The following is an 18,036-nucleotide window of genomic DNA, read 5'->3' on the forward strand; positions in this document are numbered from 1 at the left end:
ATATTTTACGCAAATATGGGATTTCATGGCACTCAAAAATGATCCCAGGATACTGAACTAGATCTATGATAGTTACGGATTTCCTTAAGTACTCCTTGGATAAAATTTACACTCATGACATTTACACAAGTTGGCAAATTATGCATGCAAAGCAAACACAAAGAGATGATGGACGGAGTGCTGAAACTTTTCAGACACTCACCCCCGGTCACAGATCTGGGTTGAATCCATCATCATTCTTTAGCTCACTTCGCCACCTCAGTTCAGACCCAGCTATCTGCAAATCAGTCTTGGCCCTGTGCCTCATGGGAGCAGTCCAGCCCGAACTACCAAGCCAGGTCTTCCCTGAACCGAAAGCAAGCATCCTGGGAACGGTTTCTGAGTAACACCCTTAATCAGCCAGGCTAGCTTGAATCCAGTGGCAAAGTGAGCAAGGGACCCACATCTGGGTATACCCTGCCAACATATGGCAAACAAAGCAAACACAAGGAGGTGAGGGATGGAGCGCTGAAACTTTTCAGACACTCACCCCCAGTCACAGATCTGGGTTGAATCCATCATCATTCTTTAGCTCACTTCGCCACCTCAGTTCAGACCCAACTATATGCAAATCAGACTTGACCCTGTTCCTCACTATGCATGCAAACATATGTACAATCCACCATCCCCTCATTAAAGATGTGATTGACAAATTTGAAAAATTGGCCCACATGAGCTGAAGAAAGCTTGTGTGTGTTCATTGAAAACAAAGATTCCGATATCTATTCGTGCTCAGAAAAAAAATCTTCAATTTTGTGAAGTTTTCTTTTAGTGGTTTATTGTTGCTGGCACAACATTACTATTGCACTACAGTTTATATCACAGTCTCCTTAAGAGTTCATAAAAGAGCCTATCGGGTGCAGGATCAGACAACCAGGCTGAAATTTATTAGCCTTTCTGAATAGGTACATTGTAAGTTTTCTGAAAGCCATTATTTATCCCCCTCCCATGTATTATTTTGATTTGGGAAAATGAAATTCAATAAAAAAGTAATATTTATGTTTATTTTTTTAAGGTGCCCCGGCTTCTTTTCAAGTTCAGGTACGGCAGGTGGAAGACTACCCGGTAGATCTCTATTACCTGATGGATCTCTCCCTCTCCATGAAGGATGACTTGCACAACATTCGAAATCTTGGTACCAAACTCACTGAGGAAATGAAGAAACTCACCAGCAACTTCCGTTTGGGATTTGGCTCTTTTGTCGATAAGAACATCTCACCTTTCTCATATGCGGCACCAAGATATCAAAACAATCCCTGCATTGGGTAAGTAGTTACGTCTATTTCTATTAAATGCATTATTCAAGTTTGAAATTGTGCCAAAGGCTAAGATCCACCTCAAGATGCGTTGGCCAGTATCAAATTGAAAACCAAACAAGTTATTTGAAGAAAAGACTAACTGGTTGATAATTTATGATCTAAAGGTGATCTTGTTTGAATTATGGTAAAGTGAATAATAAGACATGGAAAAAGTAAAAGTGATGACAAAAACGAAATGTTTATTTGTCAAAAAGATAGATTGTGACGTAAAAATGGTTTATTCCCAATCAAAACAAAGATCCTGGCTAAAGTGCTTCCTAATTGCCTGGTGGGTGCGATCCAAACATTTGTACTTTCAGACCAAACTGAATTTATGTTCAATATAGGGACTATATTTTATGGTTACAGGTGGTTCAAGCTTTTGCACAATGATCCACTGAGTCGCAGAAGGAACTCTTGATTGACTTTGAACAGGCGTTAAACTTGGTGGAATGGCCCTCCTTGTTCACGGTACTTTTGGAAATGAATATTGGTCCACTATTCCGGGCATACCTAAGGCTTCTGTATGAGGCGCTAAGGCCTGCAGTTTGGATAAATAGTGTGATGTTGCCTCTCTTTCCGATGCAGCACGGCAGAAGGCAGAGCTGCCCCTTTCCCCTCACTTGTTTGCCGTAGTGATGAAGCTTTGTGCAGAATGGGTGCGACCTGATGCTCAGGTGTGGGGCCTGCATAGGCACCCAGAACATGAGGACTGCGTAGTTGTGTCCCCTGACAATGCCCTGCTGTATGTGTGATGCCCGACCTCACTATCCACCACCTTATTCATGTATTCAGGATTTATGGAGGAGACACTGGCTTCAAGATCAATTGGGGAAAAACCGGTGGTCCTCTCAATTACCAGCTCCCCAGCTGCTTTCAGTATTGATGCTAGAGACCCTTTGAAGAGCGCTCCTAACTTTAAATACCTGGGGCTACATGTTTCACTGGATCTGATGAGGGGCTTGAAACTTAATATGGTCCCTCGAATATGCCAGTTAAAGTCACAACTTGAGGCCTGGAGTAAATTGCCACTCTCGATGATGGGCTTTGGTGCCTTATTTAAAATGATCACGCTACCCCAGCTTTTATACTTTCTCCAAATCTACCCATATTTCCTTTCAGGAGATTTCTTCATTTCTTTGCCGTCCATTAATACAAACTTCATATAGTCAGGGAAGACATAGAGGGTAGCTTTCTTTTAACAAATTCATACAGCCACAATATGATGTGGAGGTTGAGTTTACATAAGGCATTACTATCAAGCCGCCCGACTATTGCCAATAATAGGTTGTCATTTGCAGACAGGACAGACTCCACAAAACAACTGGAGGTTGTGGTTGCGGGAGTGCTCCTTCTGCTAATGCAATTATATAGTTGCAGTCTAACGAGGGAGATGCCCACGGTTACCAGGATTACTCTTGAATGCTGGCACCAGGTGCTCAGAGATATCAAGTGACATGGCCGGATCAGAAAAGAAACCCACCTTTGGCACGACAAGTGGCTGCCAGAGGTTTCCCGATAGTGTGGATTTTTCAGTTGTGACAAATTAGGGTTAACCCAGTGGGAGATGTTTGGGAGGCCTCAAGCATCAACACATTTAGCCAAATACAGTCAGAGTTTGACCTCCATAGATTTCAATTCTTTTGATATCTCCAGCTGAGGCATACATTTAAGGGTTCAAAAAAGCATCTGCAGGATGTCCTGGACTTCAGCCCATTGGAGTCTAAGTTGATGCAGGAACAAAGGGGGACAACAACCATTTATAGAATATTCACAGCATTAATTGTTGATATACCAGACACGACGCAGACTCTCAGGGATAGATTGGAGTGGGATCTGGGGGCCCCTAAGATGTTGAAGATTGGGCTGAAGCAAAAATTGCAGACTGGGAATTGGTGATACCAGCTAGCTACCGCCTTATTGAATTCAAATATTTCCACAGTTTATTTTACAGCTGGACGCCTGCACAAGTTAGTGAGAAGCCCTAACCGAGCCTGCACAAGATGTGTGGATGATGTGTGGGTACCTTTATTCACATGGTATGGGAATGCACAGTGGTCCATAGATACTGGTGTAGAATTTATGCAGTGTTGACCGGGATGGTTGGGGTGAGCCACACGGGTGCACCTTTGGTGGCACTTCTAGGAATCTTGTCAGGATGGGTTGAAATTTTGGCAGGGAAGAGACTAGTTGCACTGGCTTAATTATTGGAAATAGCCCATTTATGTATGAGTCCGGCTTCCCCTGCTGTGACCGAATGAACAATAGCAATGGTCTTCTGAAACGCCGCAGAGGAAAGGGATGCTCGCAAAAATATGGACCCAATGGTGGAACATGTGTCAGCAAATATTCTAAATAGCTGCCCAGATAGGTTTAATACGACAAAAGTGGGCATTAAGGGACTAAATATATTCTATAGATACCACAAAATATTTATTCTGCTTAGTGACCAATTATCCTTGGGCGTGAGCTGTAATTTTCCTAGCTTGTTACTTTCTTTACTATGGCTTCAAGTGCCTCCGTATTTTTGAGAAAAACGAGTGAAGGGTGAAATTCCTGAAAACCTCAGACATCCTCTGAAAATGGCAGACCATGTAATTGGAGATAGCTTGTATTTGTAAAATGCACAGAGCCAGCCAGATGCAATATTTGTCCCTCAGATTAAGTACTATGGAGACCTGTAGGCTGGCCTGCCTGGAAACTCAGAGACAGCCAATAGCACACAGCACGGGGGCTCTTCTTTGTATCCATTGAAGGCGGTCTACCATCAAACCTGCAATACATTTACATTAAACAATTATGACGATGGTTGTATGAGGACAAACCTTTGGAAACTGTTCTGAGATGCAGACAGATATAATCGACATTCAGGGTGATGTAAATCTACCACACTTATATATGGTAACATTGAAGCATATTGCTCTGCGGGGTGTGTAGGATGCGTATGGATTTTTGCCACGGTGCACCCTATAAATTGAAGCACCATTCAAGAGAAATGATCGACGCCACGCTATGCTATGTTAATTTAATTTGTAACGCGCTCGAATCACTCTGAGGGGCATCTCTGTGCATGGGTGCCATTGTCCCAATGTGGATATTGATGGGTTGTTGTTGATATACCAGAAAGTCAAAGCAAGCAATCAACGCTGTGTCCTCCCGCAGCAACAAAGGTAAAATGGTTTTCGACAACTCTTCCCAGTTTACACAGTCATCGATGTTGGGACACAAGTTGATTCATTTATTAAATTTATTGTATATTAAACTTGCTAAATCAACATCAGGTCCCCTATATAGTAGCTTGAAAGAGAAAGTTCGGAGATGGGTTGTCTGATTGTTATTAATACATTTGTACTGGTGTACGATTGGAAACCATACATTTCGTTGAAGAGTGAAAACATGGTATATAGACCGCAAAATGTCCTACTGACAGTCTTGTGTAATATTGGAAACACTCCATTAATACATTTACAAAGAAATCCAGACCACAAAAACGTGCACATCTATGAATAGTTGCCGTCCTGCCATATTTCTGTAACAAAACTCAAAAATAAGTTCTACGCTAGTAAATAAAAGCATCACAGGCACCAACAGTTCCTGCTGTTGAGCCCACAGTCCTCTGCTTCTTTCATAACCTCTACATAATCCAGCTATTGATGGGCCATACATATATCCTGACATCACACCCACATCCTAAAAGGTTCAACGATACGGGGAGGCTAAAATTAAAAAGATTGATGAACCCAAGGAAAGCGCTACAATGAATCCACACACAGCCAAGTGAGAAAATAGGATGAAAAAAAGCGGAGAAAAGAAGATAAAAGGAAGCAGCAATGGATAACTAAACAAGCATTTACAATGCAATGGTCTCGGCATCATTAAAGGTAGAGCTATTGGCATTGCTCATGACATTTCTTTTTTTTCTTTAAATCATAAATAAATGGCATTGTCATTTACATTGCCAGCACACAGCACTCTGCACTCAACAGCACACAGCACTCTGCACTCAACAGCACACAGCACTCTGCACTCAACAGCACACAACACTCTGCACTCTACAGCACACAGCACTCTGCACTCAACAGCACACAGCACTCTGCACTCAAAAGCACACAGCATTCTGCACTCAAAAGCACTCACTACTCTGCACTCACTACTCTGCACTCTGCACTCACTGCTCTGCACTCTGCACTCACTACTCGGCACTCACTACTCGGCACTCACTACTCGGCACTCACTGTGATGGAATTGTTGGATGAGTAAAAGGGTGGCTGGATGGACTGCATGAAAGGGTGGGAGGAAGAACGTAAGAATGGATGTGTTGAAGGATTGATGGATGAGTGAAGCGGCAGATGGACAGATAGATGGACTGATGGATAGAATGAATGGGTGGATGGATGGACTGAGTGAAAGGGTGGATGATTGAAAGTATCGATGTATGGATGATTAAAAGGATTAGTGTAAAGATAGATGAGTGAAAGAATGGCTGTAAGAATGGATGAGTGAGAGAGTCGATGGATGAATGAAAGGGAGGATGTATGGATGAAAGGCGGGATTTATTGACAAGTGAAAGAATGGATGGGTGAATGAAAGGATGAGTGAAAGGGTGTTCGGCGGAATGAAGAGTGAAAGGATGGAAGGCTGGGTGAAGGGTGGATGGATGAATGAGTGAAAGAACCAGGCAGCCCACACACACCCTCCATAGGCCACCTGAAGCGATCTAGAACCAGGCCCCCGCCACCTGAAGCGATCTAGAACTAGGCAGCACACAGGCTCCCACCCACCTGAAGCGATCCAGAACCAAGCTGACCCCCGCCCCAAAGGCCAGCTGAAGCACACACACCCTCCATAGGCCAACTGAAGCGATCTAGAAATAGGCAGGCCACAGGCCCCCGCCCACCTGAAGCGATCTAGAACCAGGCTGTCACAGACCCCCACTTCCACCCTTGCCTATCCTTACTTATCCTCTTCTCCTTGTCTTGGCGCCACGAAGGTACCTGCTCATGGTTTTTGGCGCTTAATAATCCACTCACATAAATAAGAGTAAAACTATAGCCCGAAATATCCAAGTACCCTTGTATCCAAGACCCGGTATCCTCTCGCTCACACCTCACTGCATCGACTGTATGAAAACGTGCCTCATCGTACCCCTCGACACTCTGAATCATCTTGGGTCTCACTTACACCATGCTTACCTACAGCATTACAGTGCAACGTCATACTCATTGCAGTCTATGCGCTATACAACTTCTAATAGCACAAAATCGAGCCCAATATATCTCACTAAACGTAAAACGACTGGACGACTCCGTCATAAATTGCTAAAAGACAATTCTACGTTCGTGGCCATTTCCTTTACACATAATAATTGGAAGTGTTCGTTCAATTACAACTGAAGTGAGCAAGGACTGCAACTGCAAGAATGCATACGTTGCTAACCCCCACTCACCACATGCATGTCTACATTACTAGACACAAATGTACTCGACCATACCCCGCTGTACCTCTGTTTTAAACCGCTGCGCTCAAATTAGGACGACGACATGTGGACAGCTCGTTCTTTGAGCTTGAAACCTGTTATCATGTATTCCCCCTAAACACGCGTTCAGTTCCGTGAATCGCATGGTGAGCGAGCAAGAGTTTACGGAATCCCAAAATATTGATAACCAATCGGAGACAAGGAGACATGATCTACACATGACGAATCGTGGTAAAAATACTGGGTTGGTTGCAGGCCTGAAAACTGTCATTGGCTAAGAGAGTTCCTGTCAGTTAACAATTGGCTGTAGGGGTATCACGAAGCCGAACCACGGCTTGTGAGCGGCTGGATAGGAGAACGTTGATTGGATGTAAGAAGTAGCATGTGCCCTTGAGCAGAAATTACCTACAGCGCTTCCACTTCCGTCAGTGGGCTGGTTTGGATTGGGTGATCATGCCTGTCCGTCTCTGCCAGAGGACATCTAGGTCTAATGCAACGGGGACGGCCGGGGACACGCAGGGCCAGTGCCGGTGAGTAGACGCTGCGGAGTGGCGACGTTAGTATGAGTGGACTCCCCCACGGAGGAGCTCCCGTGGTGCTGTCCGCCACCGATAGCCACCCGGCCAGTACGTGTCACCCTCTGCGGCCCCGCCCTCAGGAACACTGCGGCTCTGCGCTCGGAGTCCAGCTCAGTGCTAAGAGCGCCTCAGAGTGCAATGTTTATGCTCTGGCAGTCAGAGACATTTTCAGTACATGCGTGCCTCCGACAGCCTCTGCTGTGCACACACCATACCTGACAGTCGGTCGCTGCACACCTGACACCATGAGTGACATTACTTGGCAAGTAGCAATTCCACACACACAGATCCACACACACAGATCCACACACACAGATCCACACACACAGATCCACAGTCAAATGAGCCACCCATGTTTTTAGCAGAATTTAACACTGTGAGCACGAGCAACCCTACTATAACATCTGGCAAGCGAATAACATACCAGCCTAAACGTTTTATTTTTCATGATCAAGCACAAAAGACGTGATCGCATCTGCAGTAAGTTTTTTTAGGTTTAAAGCCAAAAAAATCCATACTCGTGAACCTTGAACTGTTTACTCACAATTAAAGTAATGGTTCTGTGCAAATACTCTTTAAAATAGTACATAAGTAATTGTGCCATTGACAATCATTCTTGTAATCACATCTGTAGCGTGTGTATGCTTTTTCATAACCACTGCCATGCCTCCCACACACTGAGTGAGGGTGTCTTCCTGCACTAGAGCCTGTCAATAGCGACTCTTACTTTTCTCTAGCTATTTGGGAAGAAGCTGCACCCGCCCCTCGGAAATCTACCTGAAAGAAGAGTACAGGTGGATGAGGAACTTGCCAGACGCTTTAATATGCCACCTCTCACGATAGACGGCCTCATGGCTCCTGCCTATGCAGGCCGAGACCAAATTCAGGAATTCATAACTTCTGAAAGTTTCAGGTTAATGTATCCTTTGCTTAATAGGGTCCTTGGTACAGACTCATCCTCAAGCGTTGAGCTAACTGGGCAAGTGACTAACCAATGGCGTAGGCTTCAGAGAGTAGAGATCTGTTCTATAGTGTGCGGTGCATGGGTCGGTCATTTATTGGGAGTCAGACATGATTCACATAAAAAACAAAGATGGCAAAACACAGAAGTGGTTTTCCCCTGTAAGCGTGGCCTAACTTTCAGCATAATTACAGACGTAATCACACTGCGTATCCCGCTCAACTCTGTCGTAGGCCCGCAACAAGTAAAATAACCATTTGGGAATAAATTAAAAAGGACGTGGTTTAAAAGTACACAATACATGCTTACACCCTTTACTCTGTCAAATTCAAAAACCATCACTCCAAAATACTCGATCCAGACTAGAGGATCAAGTTAACGAGGTCGATTTCCATCAGCAATAAAAAGGGACATTTAAATGTTGTTATATATTGCCATAGATTACAGGGTGCATTTAAATATTTACCTAAACCTGGTCTCTCAAAGCACAAAAGTGTAAAATTAGATGAGGGGTAATCGATCTATGTCTGGTATTCGTTATTTTAGGACAATGCTGCTGCCTGCGAAACTGCCTATATGCTATTGTACTTTAAAAATTAATTTTAACATAACTAGAATCTTTTGCCGACTGTCTTGAAGCTCGTTTCTAAAAAGCGATCTCCAAATGGCCGTACGAGTAGAACGCCATGTTCGTAGTCTTAAATTGATACACCTTCAACAAACATGGCCGTCGCACACACGAAAAAAGAAACGCGAACCCAAGTCTTCATCACCTATAAGCAGGTCAAAGCTATTATGTGGGGTAACGTTAAACTAGCTGGCACCGCATAGATTATTTATTGCCATAATGGCACTTCACCCACCAAAAATCGTGCGCAGCCTGGTCTTAAAAGGTGTCAATGCAGTCGGGGAGTATAGGAGTTACATGAACGCCATTTGGCTTACTGATATAAGGATGAGGTTGTTTACCCGCCCCTCGGAAATCTACCTGAAAGAAGAGTACGGGTGGATGAGGAACTTGCCGGCCGCTTTAATACACCACCTCTCATGATAGACGAACCCACGGCTCTGGTATAAGCCTTCCCCACCACTGGCAGGAACATCTGCAGCGGAATGTGCCAGAAGCCCATGGCCGCCATCAAGCTAGACTCTTATAAAAGCGAACGGGGCAGAAGAAATTACACTGAGGCAAGCTCCGTCTTTTTTTTCGGATTTGGGGGCGTGTTCGGTGGGCATGGCCAAAAAGTGGAAAGAAGAACACTGAACACACCCCCAAATCCGAAAAGGACAGAGCCTATTTGGAGCAACGGCTCTCTCCTCCAATGGCTGGCCTCCATTTAGGAAGCCAGCCAATGGGAGAGAGCCAAAATTAGAGGCGGGATGAAGAGCCCCTCTAAGAGACATAAGATCTCGCTACTTCTGGTTCTGACGAACCGGATAGTACCGAGACCTAAAAAGAAAAAAAGTACTCCCATATCCATCAAGAAGCACATACATAGAATACTGAGGCAAAAGCACCCATTTTCCTACTTGGAACCTTGTTGTCAAAGAGTTGGTTCTCTCAAGGCGCTTCTTTGGATTCATTACTGGACTGTTCCAACAATTTCAAAAGCCCAAAAAATGGTATGTACATTAAGTCAGATGTTGAGAAAATTCAGGAAGTGGTTTCATACGCTTTAGTTGGATATTAGTCTTGCTCAGCACATAAGACTTGCTACAAAACTAATGTTTCTATACATTGTTTTATCCAAATTGTTTACATAGCACATATTGTATGTTCAGTTACTACCGCACAAACGACTTAGCGGAATCAGTTTCACTACAATTACTTCCTGCCTACACTTTTATATCCTGTTTTTAAAGATTTCATGCTGTGCGCGCTACACCAGGAAGGAAATGCCCAGCCCTGGGATGAGTTTTCCAAGTTTTGAAAACTCAGTTGTTTGGTATCATAGAATGATACTAGGACATCATCCAAAAAGTAATCTCCTGTCAACTACACACGAAGACAGCTAAATGAATGAAGTTTGCTTGCTTGAACAGTGGAACACTAGTTTCCTCGGTTTCCTTTCCGCAATACTCACTTCAGCCCTTGATATGTTTGTCACTGTTTCATTAAGTTCAGCTGCTTCATCTGAAAGTCAGAAACTTTAATAATTAGAGGGGTCTAGGGCGGTCGGGTAAGTCAGTAATGAAGACCATGATTGAAAGCGTAAAAGAAGCAGCAAAATAAATAGATCAGGCTCTAACTGAAACTGCCTGGGTACTTTCATCTATGCAGTCATTCATACATCCTTTTATGCACTCATCCACACAACATCAATGCACTCAGTCACTCACTCCTGTTTGTACTCCGGCATCAATCAATCCACTATGGGAACGTCATCTACAATGGTGCGCCGGCTTATCTGCTCCGCCGGCTCCAACAGATTCAGAATCAGGCGGCTCGCCTGATCTACGGACTCCCCAGGTTCAACCATACGACCCCTTTGTTGCAGTCTCTCCATTGGCTCCCAGTGAGGGAGAGGGCCCTCTTTAAGCTTGGATGTATCACCTACCAGGCCAGATCAGGGACCGCTCCCGTTTTCCTGTGTGAAGCCATTTCCCCTTACCTTCCTTCCCGAGAACTCCGTTCCACTCACTTGGCCTTTTTGTCAGTCCCTCGTTTCAGAAAACAGAAGTCTGGTGGGGCCAGATTTGCAGTGCTGGCTCCTTCCTTCTGGAACTCACTCCCTTTTTCTCTTAGGTCGTCATCTTCCTACCTGGAATTTCGCAAACATCTTAAAACCCTCTTGTTCTCCAGATCTGTAGTCGTATAACCCTTTCCTCTGCACCCACTGGTCTTCTGCCATCTAGCGCCATGAAACCGATTCTGGTATAAGAGCGCTCTATAAATATTTTAAAATTCAAATTCAAATTCAGGGACTCGTTTATGTCTTCACTCACTCACCCTTCCACAGTACCACCCACATACATTTACAAATGAATGAAAAGGTACTTTCAGTTATCAGCCAAGCGTTGAGAGTTTGTTGTGGATGTGATACTGCTTCCAATAGTGTCTGCTGGTCAGTGTAAGAAGGGTGTTAGGTAGAGGTCAGTTGTGTTAGACTGGCACTCTGTAAAGGGTTGCGGTGTTACTGGTCGTGCGTGGCACTCTGTCTCTCGGAAGCCATGCGACTGTAGGGCTCTGAAAGGAGATTCCGCAGATGTAGCATGGAGGCGCAAGTAGTGTGCTGTCAAGAGACGCAGAAGCTCTGATGCAACTCTACATTCCCTGACCCACTCCAGCCTCCAGAACCCAAAGCAGCCCTGGCAATTTTGTCGGACTGGAGGAGGTGGGGAAATCGCTAGGTCTTGAGAGACAAATCCATCCGTAGGTGTTAATGTTGAGTATATTACATTATAATATGCACCATTAAAGCCTTTCATGTGTACAGCATATATGCCATTAATGATACTTACACTAAAAAAGAGAGATTTTTGTATTATGAAAGCGGAATAGCTTCAGCAATTATCAAAGACATTAAGTTATAGTCCACTTAAACCAAATGCAAACGAATATGGGTACAAACGTTAGGCCAATGTGGTAAATTTAAGACAAATAAAAACCACTTAGAGTTGGCTCTAATACAAATGTTCTTATAGCATGTGATAAGAAAATCCCAATGAGAAACAGTACTATTGATCTTCAATGGTGTCCTGATACTGAAGTGAGAACTCTAGATATTTGTTCTACCCGTAGCAAGGCAAGCCTTCTCAGAGCCTCATCATAGTCCCAAGAGTTTGCATAAAGACTGATTTGGTGAGAAAGGTGCCCTCTTTACTGGATATTCTGATCTGTCAATAGTTCCATACCAGAGCGAAAATGGGATTTGCATTTTCGGAATATTCTATTCGAGACAGACTGTGAGAATGCTTTCTAGTTTCAAGGCATGAGAATCAATGTTTTTGGCTGATATTAAAGGCACTGTTTAAATATGCCCTTGACATGGAAATTACAAAGGATTTTTCTGTAATGGTCTTGTAGAGGTGTAGAGGTGATACCAGTACTTCAAGTACAGGGTATTAATATTCCTTTAAAACTTTTTTAAAAATCTTTTTTCAAGTCTGATAAAACAAAAACATCAGCTATAATAAGTTGCCAAACAATCTGTGTCACCATCTTTTCCCTAACTTGTTGCAAGCACCATTTCACACATTCGAAGAAACTTATCCAAAGTGGGGAATCGCTGGTCCTCCTACTTTTTCCAGCTTCTTTGGTGGCTCCTTCAAATGTACACTGTTTTTTTTGCTGCCATGCCCTAATCCATATTTATACACAATGACTCCAGAGTTGTAGAACGTGGGGGTGGGGATTCACAATTTCTGCACCAAATCCCTCAATGTGACGCTCAACCTCAGCTTATCAAACATGTTTGAAATATGGTTAGTTCCTGGCCACATCAGATCCTCAGCAGAGCTATTAACTGGCTCAGCCACAATCCTGCTCAATGCCATAAACAACATTGCAGTGTTTCCTTTCCAGAAGTTGCAATCCAGGGAGACTGCCCTAAATGGTGAGGAAGTTTAGCTTCTTAGAAACACATAAGAAATTCAAGCATTGTGCTCCTTCCAGATGAATGCTGTTGTACCATCCTAAAACATGTTTTAACAAATACCTCTCGGGGAGAATCTGTGCCTCCTCCCAATCAGGATCATCTAGTCATCCCATAATTGGTCCCCATCTGCTTTAAATCAAATCAGACTGACTGGGGAATTATTCGTGATCACCTTTAAACCATTGAGGTCACCGGTTTTATCATAATCTCTGCCAGTGCCCTAGGTTTCAGAGGAGAGTATATCAAGCAACCTGAGAAATATTGATATGTTTTCAAAAGTCATGCCGGGGTGCAACCAACTCTGTGACACCGAAATCGGACCCATAATTCTTCTCTGGGCTCATTTTTTTTCTGGATTTGCCACCAACCATCACTCTTATGAGAACTGAGCCCTCTTATCTTTGTTAGAATGTTATTGAAAGCATATCTCTTCTCATGCAGCTCAGTCAAACCTCTACTTCTTAATGTTTTTAGAGGAAAAAAGCACCTAAAAGATCAAAGTGGTAGCCACAGGTATCTAGTCGGGGCAAAGTCAAAGGTTAAGGCTGACTGCAATGGAGCGTGAGTAGTTTACACAAGATGGTTTGGGACTGGTCTTGACTTACCTTCTGAAGTTTAAAAGAAAAGTTCCTGCGAAGGTAAAGTTCAGTGAGGCAAGGCAGCCACTGGTGTCTAAAGAGGAGGCGTGGACGCAGGGGAGCCTTCAATAGGGTCAGGGTAAATTTCTCAATTATTTGGAAGTTGAAAATCTCTAGCAGGACGAAGCTTGCAGGACAGGAGCCCATGAGGCCAGATGCCTACACTGAGAGGCGTGCTGAACAGGGTGTGCTGCTGCAGAGAAGGACATAGAGATAGCTACTGTGGGGCCAGGCCAACCTGCGATGCACCTTAGGCTGATCGACAGGCAGGTAGGTTGGTCCCGATCTTCCAACGGTTCTCTGGCCACTTTTTGGTGAAAAGTTTTCTATATCCCAACTTTTTGGGGTAGTCAGGAGCAGCACCTTCTACACCACTTCCAAGGATCTAGGACTCACTTGTGGGGGTAAGTCCAGACTCACTACAGCAGAGGCCAGGTGCAGGGTTCAAGGTCTCTTAAGCTTGCTAAGTCCCTGTATCTCACTTTGGAGGCCAAACAACTAGCCTTTGGAGTCACTTTGGTAGTCCTGGGTTCAAGCAGCAAGGCAAGCCTCAAGCATCAGGGCTGTCCGCTGGGTTACAACTCATTCCTGAGCAACAGGCCAGTCCTCTGATAGAATGAGGCCTCAAGCAGCAAGGTAGTCCTCTAGGGATCCAAGGCAGTCCTTCTAATATCCTTAGCAGATCCGGAAGTGTACTGAAACGTTGCTCTGTGGATCAATATTTATACCCGGGGCCAGCTTAGAAGATTCCTGCCTTCCCCTTCCAAGGTTCCAAGAAGTCTAGGGTGACAAAAGACTGATGCGAGATTGATTTTGCATGTGCTCCAATACAGTTTGCCTGAAGTGCAATTGGGGTAGGGAACAGCTCCACCCCACCCATCCTGTCAGGATGGCCTATCCTGCCCACACCAATGCCTTATAGTCTCACTGTCTGGGAGTAATACACAAAGACTGACAGGAGTGTCCTTTGTCACTGGCAGCAAACATCAAAAGGTTACGAAAAGAAAATGCCAGCTCTCTAAAAGTGGCATTTTCAGAATAGTGACTTAATATCTAACTTTACCATTAAAGAGGATTTTAAATTATAATTAATTTGAGACCAAACATGACATTTCTACCTGTTTCCAATCAAACGTTCACACTTATTATATGTAATGACTTAACCCAATGCTATCCTATGAAAGGGGAATGACTTAGAGTGGTGAACAATACATTTAGGAGTTTTTGACACCAAGACATGTAAAGCTTAAAAACACATGTCCCAATTTTTTTATGCAGTGCACCTTAACCTGTGGGATGTTTAGAACCTACCTTATGAGTGATTTGTATGTATTAAGAAAGTTTAGCCCTGGCAAAAGGTTTTCTTTGCCAGGTCGAATTGGCAGTTTAAAAGTGGACTACAAGCTTTAAAGGCAGCCCTGAGACTTGTTTTAAAGGGCTAACTTGGTGGGTGGCCCAATCAGTGCTGCAGGTTGACTAGTAGCATTTAATTTACAGGACTTGGGTACTTGTAGTACCATATACTAGGAAGTTATAAATGAATGAAATGTGCCAATCAGGTGTAGGCCAATCTCACCATGTTTTAAGTAGATAGCACAAGCACGTTTGCACTGGTTAGCAGAGTAAAGTTCACTAAGTCCTAATGTAAACAAAAAGGAAATTCCGAAAACTGGCGATATGACGGCAAAAGGGTTGCGGTAAGACCCCACCAAGTATTTCAAGTCTAACACTATCCTCACTTCTGTTCGGAGTTCAGTGGTGACCGACTATATGTAGTTTCTTACAAACTGTATTTCCACCTCTAAGCTGTGTTACTTGTGCTATTCTACTGGTTTCTAATGTATTTAGTTTTGTTACATGTTAAGCTCACAAATACCACTTGGAGCATTTACACTATAGAAATATGTTAAACAATAAAAACACTTATACCTTGTTCCTGTCAGATGTACTCCAGCAATTATTTTGCAGTAAGACAGTCCAATTAGGCCAAATAGCGTACATTAGCCCACATTTGTCAGATTCTTAATTGTGTAGCCCCACCAGAGGGGTGTCTTGCTGGTCAGTCTGTTCCTCCACCCAGTCATTGATGTGGCAGCATTCCACTCTCACATGACCTAGGCTGTAGGGTCTGCCGAGGTGGCTGCAACCTTACCTCAACATAACAGACATAGGTCATCCTTGTCCCTTGTTGCCTGACTATCAATACTCATGAATGTTCCTGCTTTGTGGCAATTGCCCAGTCATTAACAGTGGATGTATGTATGTATGTACATGTATTTATATAGCGCAAATCACCAACCCGGTATCAAAGCGCTTGCTTAGGGAACCCGTCCTGGTATTCCCCTGTGAGATAACCCCGGCAGGGTATCTACAAGGTGAAAGCCAGGCATCCTGCTGCGAGGGGCCGTTGTGGAGATTAAGCAAGCTATTGCCCAGAGTCGCAGAGTGTGAACCCATGAATCGAGTAGGCACCGGAGCGAGAATTGTCGAGTCCGTGGACATTTTTTTAGGACTCAAGACCCCGCCGAGCCGGGAATTGAACACTGGTCCAGGGCTGATCTCTGCTTCCAGGTCTGCCTCCTCTAACCAGTGAGCCACACTTCTCCTGGATAGTCGAGAACCCCAAACATAACTGTGACTGTGAGGGAGTTCCTTCCTCCCTCACATTTTCTCAGCACCTCCACACATTGATATTCCATTGGAGCATTTCAAAACATATTTTGGACAAGTCCCCCACTACAGAGAAGTGAGTGTTGAATAGCATCTCCACATTTAGAAGAATATAACTAACATAAAGGGATATCCTGTCATCCCAGCCTCCAGTCTAAAAGAACCATTTAACCACTGGGTCTCACTGACTCCGGGGGAGTTAGAGGTCATAGGGTTAGAGCACATAGCATGACGGACCTCCCCATCCCATGTTCCTTCTGAAATGGAAGGCCTGAAACAATAACATGTTAACCTTTGTTCTTATAAGTGGCCCATCAGCCCACCATTCACCCAAGTAAAGTAGCCCAGATAATGTGAAGCAAAGTTTATTTAGACAACACCCTAAACTTAAAAGGCTATTTCCGGAATAACAATCCTTCTTCAACTTTCAGTGATATAACCACAGTCCGTTCAGGAATGGTCCAGGAATACTGAAGACAAGTATGAAGAGAGCAGTATTTCAAGGTGGAGATTTGTTTCTGTAGGAAGGGGACATTTACTTCCTGATAATCCAGGTGCTGTGAACTGCTCTTCTGAGGTCGTTCAATAATCTCTAAAGATGGTGCAATTTATGAAGCTAGAGAAACCAGCTTGGTAACAAGAGCTATCCCTCCCCTAACATGGTGCAGGTAAGATGATGCCACTCCACTCAGAACATCAGGGAGAGACACAGTAGAGCTGTTCTTCCCTCCCCTTTGTGAGGGCTGGAATCGATCACAGCCACTTTTTTGTGAAGCCAGTGTTAATACCATATAATTCATCCAGGGAGAATGGGCAGGAAACCCCATCTGATAAAAAAGCAACATATAATGCAACCTACTCCACTGTGTACAGAGGTTCACCCTTCTAATCCTTCAGTCCTTTCCGAATGGTGATTGCCAGATCAGCCCTGTTTTTTCAACACTCCAGTTGTTATACGCTTTTTTGAAAGGTTTACAACATATGTTTCCTGCCTCTCCCTTTGTTATGCCACAGTGAGACTTTAACTTGGTCCTCACCTTTCTAATGTGCACTCCACTTGAACTGCTTCACAACTGTTCCTTGCGGCTCCTCACCCTCAAGGCAGTGTTCCTTGTTGCCATCACATAGCGGAGTGGGTGAGCTTCAAACTCTTTAAGTTAACATGCCATGTGACAACTTATTCCTAGGCAAACCGGTTTTGCGGACTATGGAATCGTTTTTGCCTAAAGTTGTGATGCTGTTTCATTACCGTCAAAACATTACCCTTCCGGCGTTCTGCGCTCTGCCTCAACTCTCTAAGGTGGAGGAAAGACTACATTGCTTAGACCCCAGGCGAGCACTGAGCTTCTACATAGATCATACTGAAGAACAAAAAGTGGATGATCAGCTCTTTGTAGGGTTCTCTGTTGTGAACATAAAGGCAAAGCTATGCAGAAGAGAACCTTCCCCCGCTCAATCCTGCTCTGCATTAAGATCTGCTATACACTGGCTGAAATGTAGCCTCTGGAAGGATTGCATGCTCATTCTACCAGGGCAAAAGCTGTTACAAATGCATTAGCACGCAGAGTCCTTGCCCTAGGCAGGTACGTGGGTGTCCCACTTTTGTCTTGACAGTAAGGATTGCAGAGGGGACATTTTGCCCGCTATCCTACAGGACTTTGTGGTTTGAGTCCATCCACAGACCCACCTCCAAATAGATACTACTTTGGTATCTGTTAAAATGTTAAGGAATCTGTGGCTAGAAGTCTCCATGGGAACAAGCTACTTACCTTCTGTAA

General features: G+C 44.0%; 1 protein-coding gene across 1 annotated transcript in view; it reads left to right on the forward strand.

Moving 5' to 3' along the window:
- The window catches only part of ITGB5 (integrin subunit beta 5), a 658,371-nt gene that overhangs the window by 275,856 nt on the left and 364,479 nt on the right, over window positions 1-18,036 (forward strand). The window contains exon 4 of the mRNA XM_086957094.1: window positions 1,055-1,304. Coding sequence (XP_086813220.1) covers window positions 1,055-1,304 — 250 coding nt within the window. The remainder of the gene's footprint in view (window positions 1-1,054; window positions 1,305-18,036) is intronic.

This window comes from Lissotriton vulgaris, chromosome 2_1, assembly GCF_964263255.1.
Source record: "Lissotriton vulgaris chromosome 2_1, aLisVul1.2, whole genome shotgun sequence".
In the NCBI taxonomy this organism is placed as follows: Eukaryota; Metazoa; Chordata; class Amphibia; order Caudata; family Salamandridae; genus Lissotriton; species Lissotriton vulgaris.